At 35.8% G+C, this 16,087-nt stretch overlaps 1 protein-coding gene across 11 annotated transcripts in view; it reads left to right on the top strand.

Moving 5' to 3' along the window:
• ERC1 (ELKS/RAB6-interacting/CAST family member 1) overlaps positions 1-16,087 on the top strand; it is a 549,485-nt gene that overhangs the window by 235,447 nt on the left and 297,951 nt on the right. For all 11 annotated transcript variants that reach the window (XM_041736575.1, XM_041736573.1, XM_041736571.1 and 8 more), the window contains one exon: positions 2,741-2,876. In XM_041736575.1, the coding sequence (XP_041592509.1) occupies positions 2,741-2,876 (136 nt within the window). The remainder of the gene's footprint in view (positions 1-2,740; positions 2,877-16,087) is intronic.

Below are 16,087 nucleotides of genomic sequence, written 5' to 3'. Positions count from 1 at the left end.
GTAATTTCTCTAACATCAGCTGTAATAACATTTTTCTAGCTATGTTTCTTGAGGCAAGGGAAACAAAAGCAAAAATAAACTACTGGGACCAGAGTAAAATAAAAAGCTTTTGCACAGCATAGGAAGCAGTCAACAAAACAAGAGAACCAGTGAACGGGAGAGGATATTTGCAAATGACGTATCTGTTAAAGGGTTAGTACCCAAAATATATAAAGAACTTACACAACTCAACATGAAAAAAAAAATCAAAGTCCAATTTAAGAAAAGGCAGAAGATGTGAACAGACATTTCTCCAAGGAAGACATACAGTATGCTGACAGACACACAAAAATTGGTCAATACCACTCATCATCAGGGAAACAAATGAAAACCACAATGAGAAAAAAAAAAAAAAAAAAAAAGAAAACCACAATGAAGTATGACTTCACAACTGTCAGAATGGATATGATCAAAACCAGAAGATGTATGTACTCCTATGTTTAGTGCAGCATTAAATAGCCAGATTATGGAAGCAGCCCTAATGTTTATGGATAGATGAATGGAAGGTCTCTCACACACACACAAGAATATTATTCAGCTGTAAAAAGAATGAAATCTTGCCTTTTTCCCACAGTGTAAATTGGAGGTAGAGAGTATCCTGCTGAGTGAAATATGTCAGAGAAAGACAAGTACCATATGATTCCACAATATGGAATTTAAGAAACAGAACAAATGAAGAAAAAAAGAGACAAGCCAAAAAACAGACTCTTAACTAGAGAACAAACAGATGGTTACCAGAGGGGAGGAGAGTTGGGGATGGATAAAATAGGTGAAGGGGATTAAGAGTACACTTACCGGGATCCCTGGGTGGCGCAGCGGTTTGGCGCCTGCCTTTGGCCCAGGGCGCGATCCTGGAGATCCGGGGTCGAATCCCACATCGGGCTCCCGGTGCATGGAGCCTGCTTCTCCCTCTGCCTGTGTCTCTGCCCCTCCCTCCCTCTCTCTCTCTCTCTCTCTTTCTCTCTGTGTCTGACTATCATAAAAAAAAAAAAAAAAAGAGTACACTTACCATGATGGGCACTGAATAATGTATAGAATTGTTGGATCACTGTATTGTACACCTGAAACTAATATAACTAGTATGTTAACTGTACTAGAGTTAAAATTTAAGAAAAGAGAAATAATAAAAGATATTCAACTTAAATAGCTACATGCATTTTATTTTTTATTTTTTTAAAGATTTTTATTCATTTTTGAGAGGGGGGGGTGCAGAGACACAGGCAGAGGGAGAAGAAGGCTCCATGCAGGGAGCCCGACGTGGGACTCGATCCTGGGAGGACTCCTGGATCACGCCCTGGGCCAAAAGCAAGCGCCAAACTGCTGAGCCACCCAGGGATCCCAAGCTACATGCGTTTTAAAACTATGACGAGATACTATTTATATCTATCAGGTTGTTAATATTGAAAATCAGATAGTACCAAGTGTCACTCATTTCCTAGAAGTGTAACAGATATTGCTGTGTACTATAGTGAAAATACAAGTTAATACACAATTTTTTGGAAAATAGTGAATTGGAAGGTTATACCTATTGTATGGCCTAGCATTTCAGTGTCTGGGCCCATGCCTTGGAGAAAACTCTTGCATAGATCTATCAGAGTATATCTAGCAGCATTGTATATAATAGTAAGAAAAACGAACTGCACTGTTCATCACTTTGGGAATGGGTTGAAACAATTTTTTATATTTATACTTTAGTGAAAATTGAGGGGATTGAAAGAACTTCATTAACACTCATTGTTTAGTGTGAATCTCAAGACATGTATGGAAAAGAAAAAATCATTTCTTAATAAACTGCATATGAATTTCAAAGTATGCAAACTAAGTGAAATATACTTTATATGTAGCATATTATAATAAAAGCAAAGGGATTTTTAAACACATCATTTAGAATATAAGTCATCCTTATTTTAGTATGGAGGTAGTGGAATATAATTGGGAACTTCTGAATTAGGTAAGATTGTTGCTTAAGCTAGGTTCCCAGATTGTTATATCATTCTTTTCTTTTTTTTAAGATTTATTGATTTATTTATTTGGGAGCAAGAGACTGGGTGAGCATGGAGAGGGAGAGGGAGAAGCAGACTCCCCATTGAGCAGGGATCCCAGGACCCTGAGATCATGACCTGAGCTGAAGGCAGATGCTTAACCAAATGAGCCACCCATGTGGCACCCCCTCTTAAAGAAAAAAAAAAGATTTATTTGTTTATTTATGAGCATGCGAGTACACAGAAAAATAGAAGCAGACTATATTGTTATTTTCATATTCATATATATCATTTATAGTCTTTTGAAAGTTTGTTATATTTAATAATAGTAAAATTAGAGTTAGGTTTCCAAACTTTTCTTAATCAGCTGATCTACTGTTTCATAGCATTGATGCCAGTACTAGACTTTTCCTATTTCCAACATAAATCTCTGAACTGATTTCTCCTGTCATTTCAGACTATCTCATGCCTTTCTTTTGTTTTATGGTTTTGTGCTTCCTAAAGTACATGCTTAAACATAGTTTCTGAACATCATTGTTACCAATTTGCTACCCTTGGTAGGAAAGAATTTTGAATTGTTAGAAAAATCTTGCAGCAAGACTTCTTTGTTGGTTTTCAGCTGTTCCTTGGTGTCAGCGGTATAAATTTGTAAATGAAAATATTCTTCTCTGTGCATATATATATGTGAAAAGCTTTGCTTTTCTCACTTTTATCAATAGGCAAGTGAAGGACCAGAATAAGAAGGTAGCGAATCTGAAGCACAAGGAACAGGTGGAAAAGAAGAAGAGTGCACAGATGCTTGAGGAGGCTCGACGAAGGGAGGACAATCTCAATGACAGCTCCCAACAACTACAGGTTAGAACTCGAGGACAGTCTGAAAAGATCGGGTGAAGAGATTTGATCCGTAATTGCATGTTGTTTTCCTCTTCATCTTTATCCTCCTCTTTTTTCTCTTTCTAACCCTGCTTGCTGCCTTCCTCTGAGACCAACTGGTTAGCAGTAAAGGAATGGCTTTAAATAGAAAAGGCAAGTTTTATTCCACAGCTTTGTGAGGACACCTCAGCATAGGAGAAATTTCATCTTGCTTCAAGTTGATCACATTTCATTGGTAAGTTTAATGTCAGTTTAATGAGTGGGTTCTTTTAAGTTCCAGGGGGTCGGTGTTACTGTTTGCCATTTTCCTTCATCAAACTGCATTGCTAAACTTGGTTCGCATCTGTTTAACTTCATTCTGTGTGTTTCATTCTTCTTTTGCCTTTTCCCCTGCCTTTTCCTTTTTGCCCTCCTTCTTTCTTTCCCTTCTTTTTAAATATTCAATTCAGAGAGCATATTTCATGGTCTTATATGATGTATAAACTCTTTTTCACTTCAGTGGTGTGATAATTGATGTGTAACCCTAACTATTCACAAATTAGGTGAAACTAGACTCCATAACAATAGGAGTAGTGACGGTATGATAAGTGACCATATGTGCCCAATACTTTTGGCCGTAGGCCCTGGTAATTCATTGTTTCTAACCTTTACATTGCTCTTGTGGAGCAGATGGTTTTGTGCACATTTTATAGATAAGGAAATAGACCCAGAGAAATTGAATTATTTACCTAAATACACACAGTTTTCTTTCTTTCTTTTTTTTTTTCCACACAGTTTTCTAAGTGGCTCAGCCATGATTTTAACTGAGACTTTCTGGATCTCTAGCCTGTCAGAATGAAGGTTTAAATTTTAAAGAAGAATATCATAAGAAATATTAGAAATAATATTGATATGTATATAAGAAACATATATATATATATATATATATATACATATATATGGTTATTATACATGCTTGTATTTCCTAAATGTCCATTAAGAAGGCTTAGAAGCAGTAAGCATAACTAACACCCAGATTTTGGTTTCTATGCACCTGTCTCCAGTGAAATGGAGCAAGGCATCTTGGAGAAGTGGTTGATTCCAGGGCTGGGGCATGGAAAATACAGTGATAACCTTGTGGTTCCAGAAAATGGGAAAGTGCTCAACAAAGAATGGGGGCTTGTGGAAAGCACAGAGGAGCCAACCTAAAGGAGCACCTGATGTCTCATGCTAAAACAATTGGAGTAAAAAAATAAATAATAATATTTTAATTTAATCCATAGAATGAAATAAATATTCATGAGTCCATACTGCTATAAATAATCAAATGTATTGTTAAGGACAGCTTTCTCCTGAAGAAGATTTCTAATTAATAAGTATAGAAGGAAGTAGATATTATTTTATTTTTATTTTTTTAAGATTTTATTTATTCACAATAGACAGAGAGAGATAGAGAGGCAGAGATACAGGCAGAGGGAGAAGCAGGCTCCATGCCAGGAGCCTGATGTGGGACTCGAACCCGGGACTCCTGGATCATGCCCTGGGCCAAAGGCAGGCGCCAAACCGCTGAGCCACCCAGGGATCCCCAGGAAGTAGATTTTAAATAATCACCATGAAACAAACAACTCAGTAATAATTGTTATAGACCAGATAGTTGTGAAAGTTAGTGAACTTTTGAGAAATAATAAGACAGACATAGTCTCAGAATATATACCTTGAGATGTTTACTAATTATAAAGGGAAGAATGTAACTGTTCAATGAATAGACCTAGCAGACACCACCTTAATAAAATGAAGGTTAAAAAAAAAAAATAAAAAATAAAAAAAATAAAATGAAGGTTGTAACATTACCAGTAGTATGAGATACTGAGGATACAATATCATTTTTGTGTTGCTTTTTTCTTCAAAATGTATAATCTTATTCCAGTCATCAGAAAATATCAGACAAATCCAAATTCTGGGACATTTTATAAAATAACTGCACAGTATACTTTAAAAGTATCAAGATCGTGAAAGACAAAGACTGAACACTGTTATAGGTGGATTGGCAAGAACTTAGAAGAAATGTTAACTAAATGAAATGTGAGATCCTGCATTGAATCCTGGAACAGATATAAGACATTAGGGAAAAGCTGTTGAAATTAGAATAAGTAATTTTGGGGACTTGAGTTTAAAAATCATACGGAAGTCCATAAGAATCAGTGATAACATCTGGAAGTAAAATACTGACAGAAGAACATTGGAGTTAGAGTTGAGCCTGTAGAGATGGGGTTGGGTAGAAGGTGGTGTTTGAAAAGAAACTAAAATGGAAAGATCACTTGAGGGGTGGGAGAGAAAAAGGAGAGTGTGGCATTATAGAAGGCAAGAGAGAAGATTGTCTTCAGAGAAGGGGAGGAAGTACATCATATTAGTGGTGCTGAGAGGCTGAGAAAGAGGACAGCATAGAGATGAGTGATGTGATCCATTGTGTTTAGAATGGTCAAGAAAGAGCGGTGATCTCCTTGGGTTAAGGTGGATAGATGTCTTCCATTATACCTTATTGACTTTGGAGATGGATGATCTTGTATTTTTTTGTTTTGTTTTGTTTTGTTCTGTTTTGTTTTGTTTTTTGATAATCCTGTATTGATGCAGACCCTTGCCTTGGCCAATTTTTCTGTCATACACTTATCAAAATTCACTGCCTTTATAACAAAGTCTTTGTAATGCTTTTCTTAGGCATATATTTGACTAATATTAAGACTTGATTTTACAGTGGTTATTATTTTTTGTAAGCCATATTTTATTTTAATTGGCTAATAATATTTCAGGATAATCTGTAGCTGTCTTCAGTAAAAATGTATTGAGTGCCTATTATGGAACAGTCACTAGGCTGAGGACTGGGATATGCTGGATATGTCCAAAAGGGTGTTATTGTGCAATTCATAAGTAATTGCTGTATAAAAAACTGAAATTAGGCAAATCCCAGCAATAAGGACCTCCTAAATAAATGGTATATGAAAGCATAATCTTAGCTGATTTGACTGATGGTGATGTTGCAATTAGAAAAGCTCTCTGTTGAAAGCCTGCCCATCTTCCAAAATTCAGATCAAATGCTCTCTTCCCTCCCTTGTGCAGCATGCCTGAATCCTCACAGTTGGAATTGATCAGCCCGTTTTAATTCCATTAGACTTTATTTCTGCTTTAAAAATTTCAGAGCTGGGCAGCCCTGGTGGCTCAGCAGTTTAGCACTGACTTTGGCCCAGGGCGTGATCCTGGAGCCCCGGGATCGAGTCCCACATCGGGCTCCCTGCATGGAGCCTGCTTCTCCCTCTGCCTGTGTCTCTGCCTCTCTCTCTCTCTCTCTGTGCCTCTCATGAATAAATAAATAAAATCTTTAAAAAAAATTTTCAGAGCTTATTTTCTCTTGCTTTGTATTATATACTCATAATTTGTGTGTTGTTTCCCCCGCTTATTTGAATTTGTGAACCAGGTCTTGGTATATGGTACATAGTTGGTTCTCTCTAAAAGTGTTTATTTATTTCAGTGGCATTTCAGTAGATGTCCAGAACTCTCATTCACAAGCATTTTAGCATGACCTTTGGAGTCTTTCATCAGCCAAACCTTTAAGTATTTCTAACCTCATCTTTAGGTGAGATACTTACTTAGCATAGCTACTATATTCTAGAGAAGTTGATAGTGTTGGTGTTTCTTAAATATAGTAAATTGATTTTCTGATCTATGATCTTTTTCTTACACAGGATCTTTTTTCTTTGGATTTCTATTATTACCACCTAAAGATTCTGGCTTAAAATTAGCCTTTGCTGTTGATCTCTACACCCTGTTTTGTTATTGTCTTTTCCCTGTTCCTCGGCCTGTATGTTTAATTATACTTTATTGTTTTCTGCTTTTTAATATATTATTTTATAATTGAGCCTGTGTGATTTAATCACTTTCCCTTCTCAACCAGTTTATATCTGCCTTAGATTAAGGGCTGTTTTAAACATTTCAGAGATAATGAAATACTGTTTTACATAGGTAGCCGTTCATTAAGTGTAGCTAAAAATCATTGTTATAAGTAATAAAATAAAATTTAAAGGTTTAGTTATAACTTAAAAAAATCTTTGCCTGATGCTACATTTAGCATTCTAATATTCTCTAAAATTTTATAGGTTACCCTTTAAGGAGTTTGCATATTTTAAAAAAGAAAATGTCAGGTCTTCAGTTAGCTGAGAATATTTACCTTACATATTTTTATTCTTTAAGCAGTAACACTCACTTTGTCTTTGGATGAAACTATAAGTTTTAGTCATATTCTAATAAGACAAAGTAGACTGAAGGTTGGTGGGGGAGGAACCTCATATCAACAGTGGTTTGGTGCTTTGTTTTTATTTATAACAAAGATAAGTATTTGAATTTAACCTTGAGAAAGGGTACTGTCAAGGAGATTAATGGGATTGCTGGAAGAACACTGTGGTTCTTGTGAGTCAGCTCTTCTGAGACCAGTGAATATTAAGAATAAAGTTCAAAGAGAATGAAAACAATAGAAATAGAGATAGGGAAACTTTACATATATTTAGGCATATTCTCTTTTTAGATGACTTATCAGTGAAATGTTTGTGTTTATCTTTAAAATTCGCTTGGATTTACTCTATCAAAAATGAAAATTCTTCCATTTTGGTAAGAAATTTTGTTTTCCTTTCTGAAATGAGGATTACTTATCTTTGGTTTTCACATTGGCCATGAGGATAATTAAGAAAACCTTTAAAAAAATTAAGATTATCTGATGTCTTTTCTAGAAATAGTATGTGATGTGTCACCTGATTAGATACCTCTGATATATTAATGATTTTCTTGTAAAAATCAATTTTGGTTTCTTAACAGATATTTTCCTTGACCTGTTGAAAGATTTAATCTTATGTCATCTTTTCTTCTTTAATTAATTTTTTTTTCTTGGCAAGACAGGTCTTTTTTCTGTCTAGACTACGGGCATAGGTAGATTTTTAGGATGTTACGGGCAAGTATTAAATGGAGCTAGGGATCATACTGGAAAAATATACATACAAATTAGCATCCATTTTAACAACCTTGTGCAAATATGCTGAAATTAACTTCAAAATTTGATTTTCCTGCAGATGAAGCACCTACTCAAATTATTGGCCTGTGTGCGATTTTCTAAAGCTTTTAGCCTAAACTGTGCTGCTTTTTACCATTTAGAAAAAAGCAAAACAAGTCATAATCATTTTAAGGCTCAGCAGTGGTTGAAATGGACTCTTGAGATACTTTTCTCTCTGGCCAAAATTTAGTTCTTTTTGACAGCCAGTGAAATGTACTGAAAGAATGTTTACTGATAATATTAATGTGTAGGTAGCCTAACAAAGCTACTTCCTACTGTTAGGTTACCCCTATTCTATGGGAACTGTTAAGCCAAATCCTTTTAGCTTAATACAAGAATACTCCCCATAAAATAATAAGTGGGGACAGCCCAGGTGGCTCAGCGGTTTAGCGCCGCCTTCAGCCCTGGGTGTGATCCTTGAGACCCAGGATCGAGTCCCACGTCAGGCACCGGCATGGAGCCTGCTTCTCCCTCTGCCTGTGTCTCTGCCTCTCTCTGTGTGTGTGTCTCATGAATAAAAAAATAAAATCTTAAAAAAAAAAAATAAGTGGTTAAAGTTACATTTGGCACCAAAATTTTTAGTACTATGTCCTCACCTCAATGAAATGAATGGTTTAATCCTTTATGTTGTTGTGGAAACTTCCCCTTTATATTTGGAAAGTGAAGTCTCTGAGAAGATTCTTTTTATTTTTAAGAGAGAGCATTAGAAGGCGTTATTCTTCCCTTTACCAAGACCTCAAGGGAAAAGTCATCCTTTTATAGACCACATCAGTTGTTTATTATTTTAAGTAAAAGGTTATCTTTGGAATTTTTGGTAAAGACTTGGAAAATTTTTGCTTGTTCTTTTCATAAGCATTATCGATCAGAGGAGACATGCAGTAAGATTAGGAAAACCCTATGTCCTTGCTCAAGTTTCTGATACCCGGCTCCCAGAATTTTTAAGATAAGAACCTGGCTCATCTGCAAGGGGTATTGGTACTATACGCTCTGTAAAAGTTATTTATGTAGAGCACCATTTTATATGTATATATGTCCATTTCTTTCATAAAATCCATCTACTCTTGTTTGATTTTTAAATTAAGGTTTGTAACAGAGTTCTCTAAATAGGGGAGATATTTGAGGGACTTTGGACAGAAGGGGGAAGAAAATAAAATTAAAATTTAACCCAAAACATCTCTTTAAAGTAAAAAGTTTAGTTGTGCATATAACCAAATTCTGTCTCTGTGTTAGGCTAGCTTTCTTTTCTTAAAATTGACTTCATCAGTGCATCTGGCTTCAATTTTTTCCCCCCAGTAAACATATGAGTAGTTGGAAATTGAATTCTGCCATGTTGAATGATTTTCATAGAATCTTCTGCAGGTGTGTGTATGCTTGGGGGACGGGGAAAAGGGAGGAAGAATAAGCAGTAGGGTGGAGGGTAATACAGAATTACTGTCTCTTTACGTTAAGGAAAATATCAGTATCTTTCAGAACATGTTAAAGCCTCTTTGGTAAATGCAGGTTACTCCAAAGGAAGCAGCTCTTAATATTAACCCAAAGAAATGACCTCCATAACCAAGGCAGAGTCCAAGTTGAAAAAGGGACAGGTGAACAGGAGAGGCTGGGTTACTTTGGATAATCTATGTGAGATCTGCAGTGACTTTCCTTCTGCTGCTGACAAAAAAGCTTATAAAGATCTGTCATTGTCAAGTGATTTCTTTTTCTTTTATTGTAGTATTGAACCTTTTTTTCTTTTACTTTTGTGAGTGATATTTGAAGAGAACAAAAAAATTATTTTAAAATTTCTACGTTTTTTGTTTTGCCTTTGCTGTTCTTATTGAATGTTTGATTTGAAGGAAAAGCTGTGGAGACTTAGAGTTTTACAGCTGCAGTGCTATGTAGTTGATGTTGACAGAGCTGATGTTAAGAAGCATAGTTCAGATGAGTGTATTAGGAGAGTTAGTAGTAGTATAGGATTTGCTATAATCCAGTCAAACTGTTAATTTTCCTGATGTTACAGCTGTCACAGCTTTTGCCCTAATCTCATTCGACTCTAGGCATCTTCTTATTCAAGGATATGAAGAATTCTTTGATAGCTTCCCGCATTCCCCCAAAACTAGTCACACAAACCCCCTGCTTTGAACCCTATACTCTGCAAATGAAGTGGTCTTATGCGACCTCATTTGATAAGTGTAGTTGGCATAGTAAGTAGGTTTCAGCACCTGATCTAGTGGTAGAAAAACTGGTCTTTGTTAGTACTACTCTGTCTTCATCTAAAATGGGGCAATCATACTCTTCATCGTAGCCTTTATATAATTACCCTTCTTGAGCTAAATCACCCACATTAATGTATTTCAGTCCTGATCTTGATGCAAGTTCTTTGCCTAGTGTGGTTTTTCCAACCCCTGGTGTACCGGTGAGCAGGTGTTCGGAAGCAACATGGTTCTTGCCGTCTTGGCTCCGGCCACCAGCCCCCTCTTTGTAATTTTAAATTAGGCTGTTATTTTTCACTAAATTTTGTGATTTTTTTCCCCCTTAAGAGTAAAATCAATTATAATGAAAATGCATAAGGGAACAGAATTTAAGGAGGAGAGTCTTTAGTCCATGGGGGCCAATAGGACCAGGAATACTTCATTCTCATAATTTCCTAAAAACTGTGTTTATTCCCAAAAGAAAGGAACTTCACTAAAATGTGAGGACTAGGGATCCCTGGGTGGCGCAGCGGTTTGGCGCCTGCCTTTGGCCCAGGGCGCGATCCTGGAGACCCGGGATCGAATCCCATGTCGGGCTCCCGGTGCATGGAGCCTGCTTCTCCCTCTGCCTGTGTCTCTGCCTCTCTCTCTCTCTCTGTGTGACTATCATAAATAAATAAAAATTAAAAAAATTAAAAAAAATAAAATAAAATAAAATGTGAGGACTAAACTTATTAATAACATCTATTATGTATAGCTCTTTAAACGTCCACCCAGTGATTTTTTTCAGTTCACCTTTGATTGGCATATTGTTGAGTATTCTTTAGTACTGAACTACTAACAAATTAAGTTGGATTACTCTTCATTACCAGAATCATAAAATATTTCATTAGACCTCAATCCAATTGCAGGTTTTATTCTGAATAATTTTTGAAAAAATGTATATTTTGCTGATCTCATATCCATTGGATATCCTAATTTTGTGAAGTATCTTTAATGTCTGCCTTTGACATTTCAGGAAATCTAGTGTTATTCAGTTCCACCTTAATATAATCTCATTAAAAAAAGCTGTGTCTTTCTGGTAAAGACCCTGTTATCCTAACAGGTATTTTTCTCTCAGCAGTTTTGAGAATCACTGTTTTCATGCCTCATTGCTTCATTGATAGTTCAGTTTTCTTAGGCTGGAAGTATACTCTAGGGTGCTATGATAATCATCTTCCAAGATGGTCCCAGATCATCCTTACCTCCCTAGGTAAGGATGGTCCCATCCTTACCTACCTACACAAGGGTTTGAGCCCTTGTGTAGTCTGCTCCCACATTGTATCAGGATTAGTCTGTATGAACGATAGAAAATGTCAGAAGTGGTAGTATGTGACTTCTGAAGATCATAAAAGATGTTGATGTGGGGATCCCTGGGTGGCGCAGCGGTTTGGCGCCTGCCTTTGGCCCAGGCCGCGATCCTGGAGACCCGGGATCGAATCCCACGTCGGGCTCCCGGTGCATGGAGCCTGCTTCTCCCTCTGCCTGTGTCTCTGCCTCTCTCTCTGTATGTGTGACTATCATAAATAAAAAAATAAAAATTAAAAAAAAAAAAAAAGATGTTGATGTGTCTGCCTTGTTCTCTTGGATCACTTGCTTTGAGGAAAGCCAGGTGCCATATCATAATGACACTCCAGTAGCCCTGTGGAGAGGAACAGAGGCCCCTCGCCAGTAGCTATCACTAACTTGCCAACTGTGTAAGTGGAAGCAGAGGACTGAATCCTGACTAGCATCTTGACTGTAACACCATGAGATCCCCTGGAACAAGAACTGTTTGGCTAAGCTGTTTTTTAGTTCCGGACCCACAGAAACTGTATGAGATAAAAAATGTTCACTATTGTTTTAAGCTGCTGTGTTTTGAGGCAACTTGTTATGTAACAGTGAACAACGAATACAGGCACTTTATATCCTAGGTATTAAAGCGATATGTCATATGTTGATTTTTTTTTTTTTTCCAAAATCCAGTTTGGTTTTCTCTGTTGGCAGAAGAGTTAATGCTATTGGAATTTGTTTTATTAATATTATCACTGCAGTAATTTTCAGTGCTTTGGATTATTAGAACTTGAGGCAGTTTACTATAAGAATTCTCACCCATGTAACTCATACCTGTATGCTGATAGGCTGTAAACTAAGAACAGAGATGATTTATTTTTTTTTTAAGATTTTATTTATTTATTTAACAGAGAGCGAGTGAGTTGAGCACTAGCAGGGAACTAGATGTGGAGCTTGATCCCAGCACCCTGGGATTATGAGCTGAGCCAAAGGCAGACGCTGAGTCTGACTGAGCCACCCAGGTGCCCCAAGGGATAAATTTATAACATGTTCTAGTTATTGCTGTGTTATCCAGAAGAAATAAAAATGTATATAATTTTGAATTTTCTGATAGCTTCACTTAAAAAACCAAAAGGGAACATAATTTTAGTAACATACTTTATGTAATCCAGTATGTCTAAAATATTATCATTTCAACATATAATCAATGTGAAGATTATTGATTAAATGTTTCACTTTTTTTGTACTTTCTTCAAAATTTAGTGTGTATTTATAGCTCATTTCAATATAGCTTAGCCACAATTTAAGTGCTCAGTAGCCACATGTACTAGTGGCTACTGTATTGGGAAGTACAAATACATATTTAGTTGGAGAAGTTAGGATTTTTTTCCAAGCTAAAGCAAGAAGTCATTAATACACATAAGCAACTGGAATGATTTTCACAAACTAAAGTGTGCCAGTCATACCTAACTTTAATCTCTGTCTATAGTTAGTTTCCAGTAAGTCACCCTCTATTTTTTGAATACTTCAGATCCTTTGAAGCTGTGGAATATCCTAAGAATAGAAGGATTTAGGGATATTAGAGGTTCTGTGTACTTTTCTCTGGGATTACAGACTTAGAATAGCAGGACTACCTCATGATTTATCTTGAAGACTGGTGAATGTGGACTTTTTAAAAGAGAGCGTATAATTAAATGTGTACAGCATATATCTGGAGGCTTAGGACATAGCTGTTGTAACCACCGTCACTACTGGAGCCACTGAAACACTTCCTGGGCATTTCAGCACATCCCCTTACTTTCTCTAGACTCTATTTACCAAGAGTAGAAGTATACCAACTCTTTTGTGTTTTGCAGTTTCTGAAGTCCTATACTTCTTTACTAACTGATATTTTTTTGGCTCAGAGAAGTTGGGTAGTAACCATGTATTGGCATCGAATTGAATACGAGATTTTTCTCTTCCTTCAAACCCAAATACCAGTAAGTTCAATGTAAATGAGCTATGTTGTCTGTAGAATTTTGTCAAACTATCACTGAAATCTACTCAGTACTATTTTCATAGGTATTAAAAAAAAAAAAAACAATTTGCCCAGGAGGGGAGATAGGGGACAGTTTTCAAAGCTCTTGGCTTGGTACTTCGTCTTACACATATGCTATTGGGATATTTAATCTTTAGGTATTTTCAGAATAACAGCAGAACTTATTGCAATATTTTATCTCTTTAAAAAATGTTATTTAGAATATTACCTGGTTTCCTAAAGACTGAAAAGAATTTCTCATAATTTCGACCAGCTATGCAAATTATTGGCATAAAGAACTTCAACTTTTGAATAAAAAACTGAGGAAAAGTGACTTAAAATTCATGTATTTTTTTCACCATTTGCCCTTTCTTGAGATGTATTTGCCCAGTCTATTCTCTTTCCAGTAAATAGTTAACCCATGTATTTATAGAGTATCCATACCTGAAATAGTCACTGCATTTATAATTATTTCCAGAAATTCATGTATTATTTTTTAAGACTATTTTATTTATTTATTTGAGAAGGGGGGAGAGCAAGATAGAGTGAGCACAAGAGCAGGGGGGAAGGAGAAGCAGACCCCCCCCCCCCCCCCCGCCCGAGCAGGGAGCCCGATCTGGGGCTCAATCCCAGGATGCTGGGATCATGACGTGAGCTGAAGACAGACATTTAACCCACTGAGTCACCCAGGGCCCCCCCAGAAATTCATGTATTCTTATTAATTATTTTGCAGTATGTGCTTTTTCCTTTAACATTTTAAAATTTGATTTTGAATTTTTTTCTGAACAATAATTATTTATTATCATTTACGAAGTGATGTGATACTATAGGGCTTATAATAAATAATGCTAGTCCTCTATCTCATTGTCTTACCTGGATTCCTGCTCCCCTAAGATAAGATGCTTTCACCTTTTTTGGTTGTTTCTTCTGCAGTTTACTTCCACCTCTCCAAATGACATTTTTATACTGCTGTTTTCTTATTTTTTTATTTATATAGTTATCTATTGATTTCTTACTTTGAATGATGAGGAATTAGCCTTTCAATGCAAGTTACCACACACACTTTCCTCTTTCTTCCTCTTTACAAGTTTTACATTATTATGTCTCAGGCATATAGTATATTATGCTTACATTTCCTTTCCCGTACTTATAGTTTTTCCTGGTGCAATAATAGCTTTGGATTTTTTATGTGTATACATATCACCAGTTTATTCCCAAGTTCCTTTCTCCTACTATAACATTTCTTTTGATGTTGGTACTGTTAGAGAATACATCATCCCTTATTTTATTAACCTTGTAATCTATTCATCCACTTTTTTTTTTCTTGGAAACATCTTACCTTGAGCTTCTGCCCTTTCCTCTGAATTGTACTTATTCTCTAGGCTTACCATTATCCTCAAGGTTCCCTTTCCCGTTTGTGGTAGATCCCTTTTTTTCTGGGTCCCATGTCTTCCTCTTTCTAGGTTGACTTCTTAAGTGATGGAGCACATCCCTAGTAGCTTTCTGAGAGAATCTGTGATGTGAGGTAAATTTTTTAAGACTTTGCATTCTTCCCTTACATTTGATTGATAGTTTGGATATAGAGTTCTAGATCAGAAAGCATTTTGCCTTCGGAGTTTTGAAGGCATTACTTCAGTTGACTTCTAATTCCTTGTGTTCCATAAAAAATTCCAGTGCCTTCCTATACTTTATTCTTTGTGGGCGATCATTTTTGGCCTTTCTAAAACTTAGAATCTTTTCTCTAGTATTCTAAACTAAAAAACATAGAATACCCATGTTATAGTCTAAGTATAGAAAAATGTATTTAGTCTTCATTTAAAGTATAAAAACAAGAAAGGATAATTATAAATAATGATCTAGTAGTGTGCTTAGAACTCCAGTATTTATAAAACTAAAAGATTCTATTCATTTCTGGCATTGGCTCAGGATCTTATTAAATGAAACAGATTCAAGGGGTGGAATTCAATATAAAGGAAACTTCCTTGGTTTACCTTAGCAGATATCTGAGATATTAAGATTCTGAAAATAAAACTGGAGCCAAATTTTCTCACTAGATGGATTAAGTAGTTATGGACTTTGTTAGTGTTGAAGGTGATAAGAGTATTCACTGTCTTCATTTCTCTTGTTACCACCCTGGTTTGATACAGCTTTCTTAGAGCATATGGTTCCACACTTAGTTTTACATTGATTTTCGACTGTATTATAATTATGTAATTTATAGTATTTAATAAATATCATTTAACAGTTTTCTGCTTTTTATTTTTGGTATTTGTTGGCTTTTGTTCTTTGTCCTTATTATACACACCAATTTTGAGCCAGGCTTTACCATTAAGTCCAGAAAACTTTTCTTAAATAAATTTTTCTTAAATAGTAAAAAATAAACTTTTCTTAAATAGTAAAAAAACAAAAAGACAAAAAAAAACCCTCTGATTTTCCTACTGGTTTTGATAAAACTTTCAGTATGAAAACCTGTAGTGATTATCTGCATTATGACAAATTACCAAGTATCCTCTCTCTAAAGAAGTTTTACTGATAAAGCCACAGAGCTGGTTTTCAGCCATGCAGAAATGCAGATAAACCTGTTTGTTTGAAATAGGTTTTGGGAAGTTATTTGGGATATGTT

The sequence above is a fragment of the Vulpes lagopus genome, chromosome 21 (genome assembly GCF_018345385.1).
Source record: "Vulpes lagopus strain Blue_001 chromosome 21, ASM1834538v1, whole genome shotgun sequence".
Lineage (NCBI taxonomy): Eukaryota > Metazoa > Chordata > Mammalia > Carnivora > Canidae > Vulpes > Vulpes lagopus.
The sequence above is the reverse complement of the archived record's forward strand: the minus strand, read 5'-3'. Positions and strand labels throughout refer to the sequence as shown.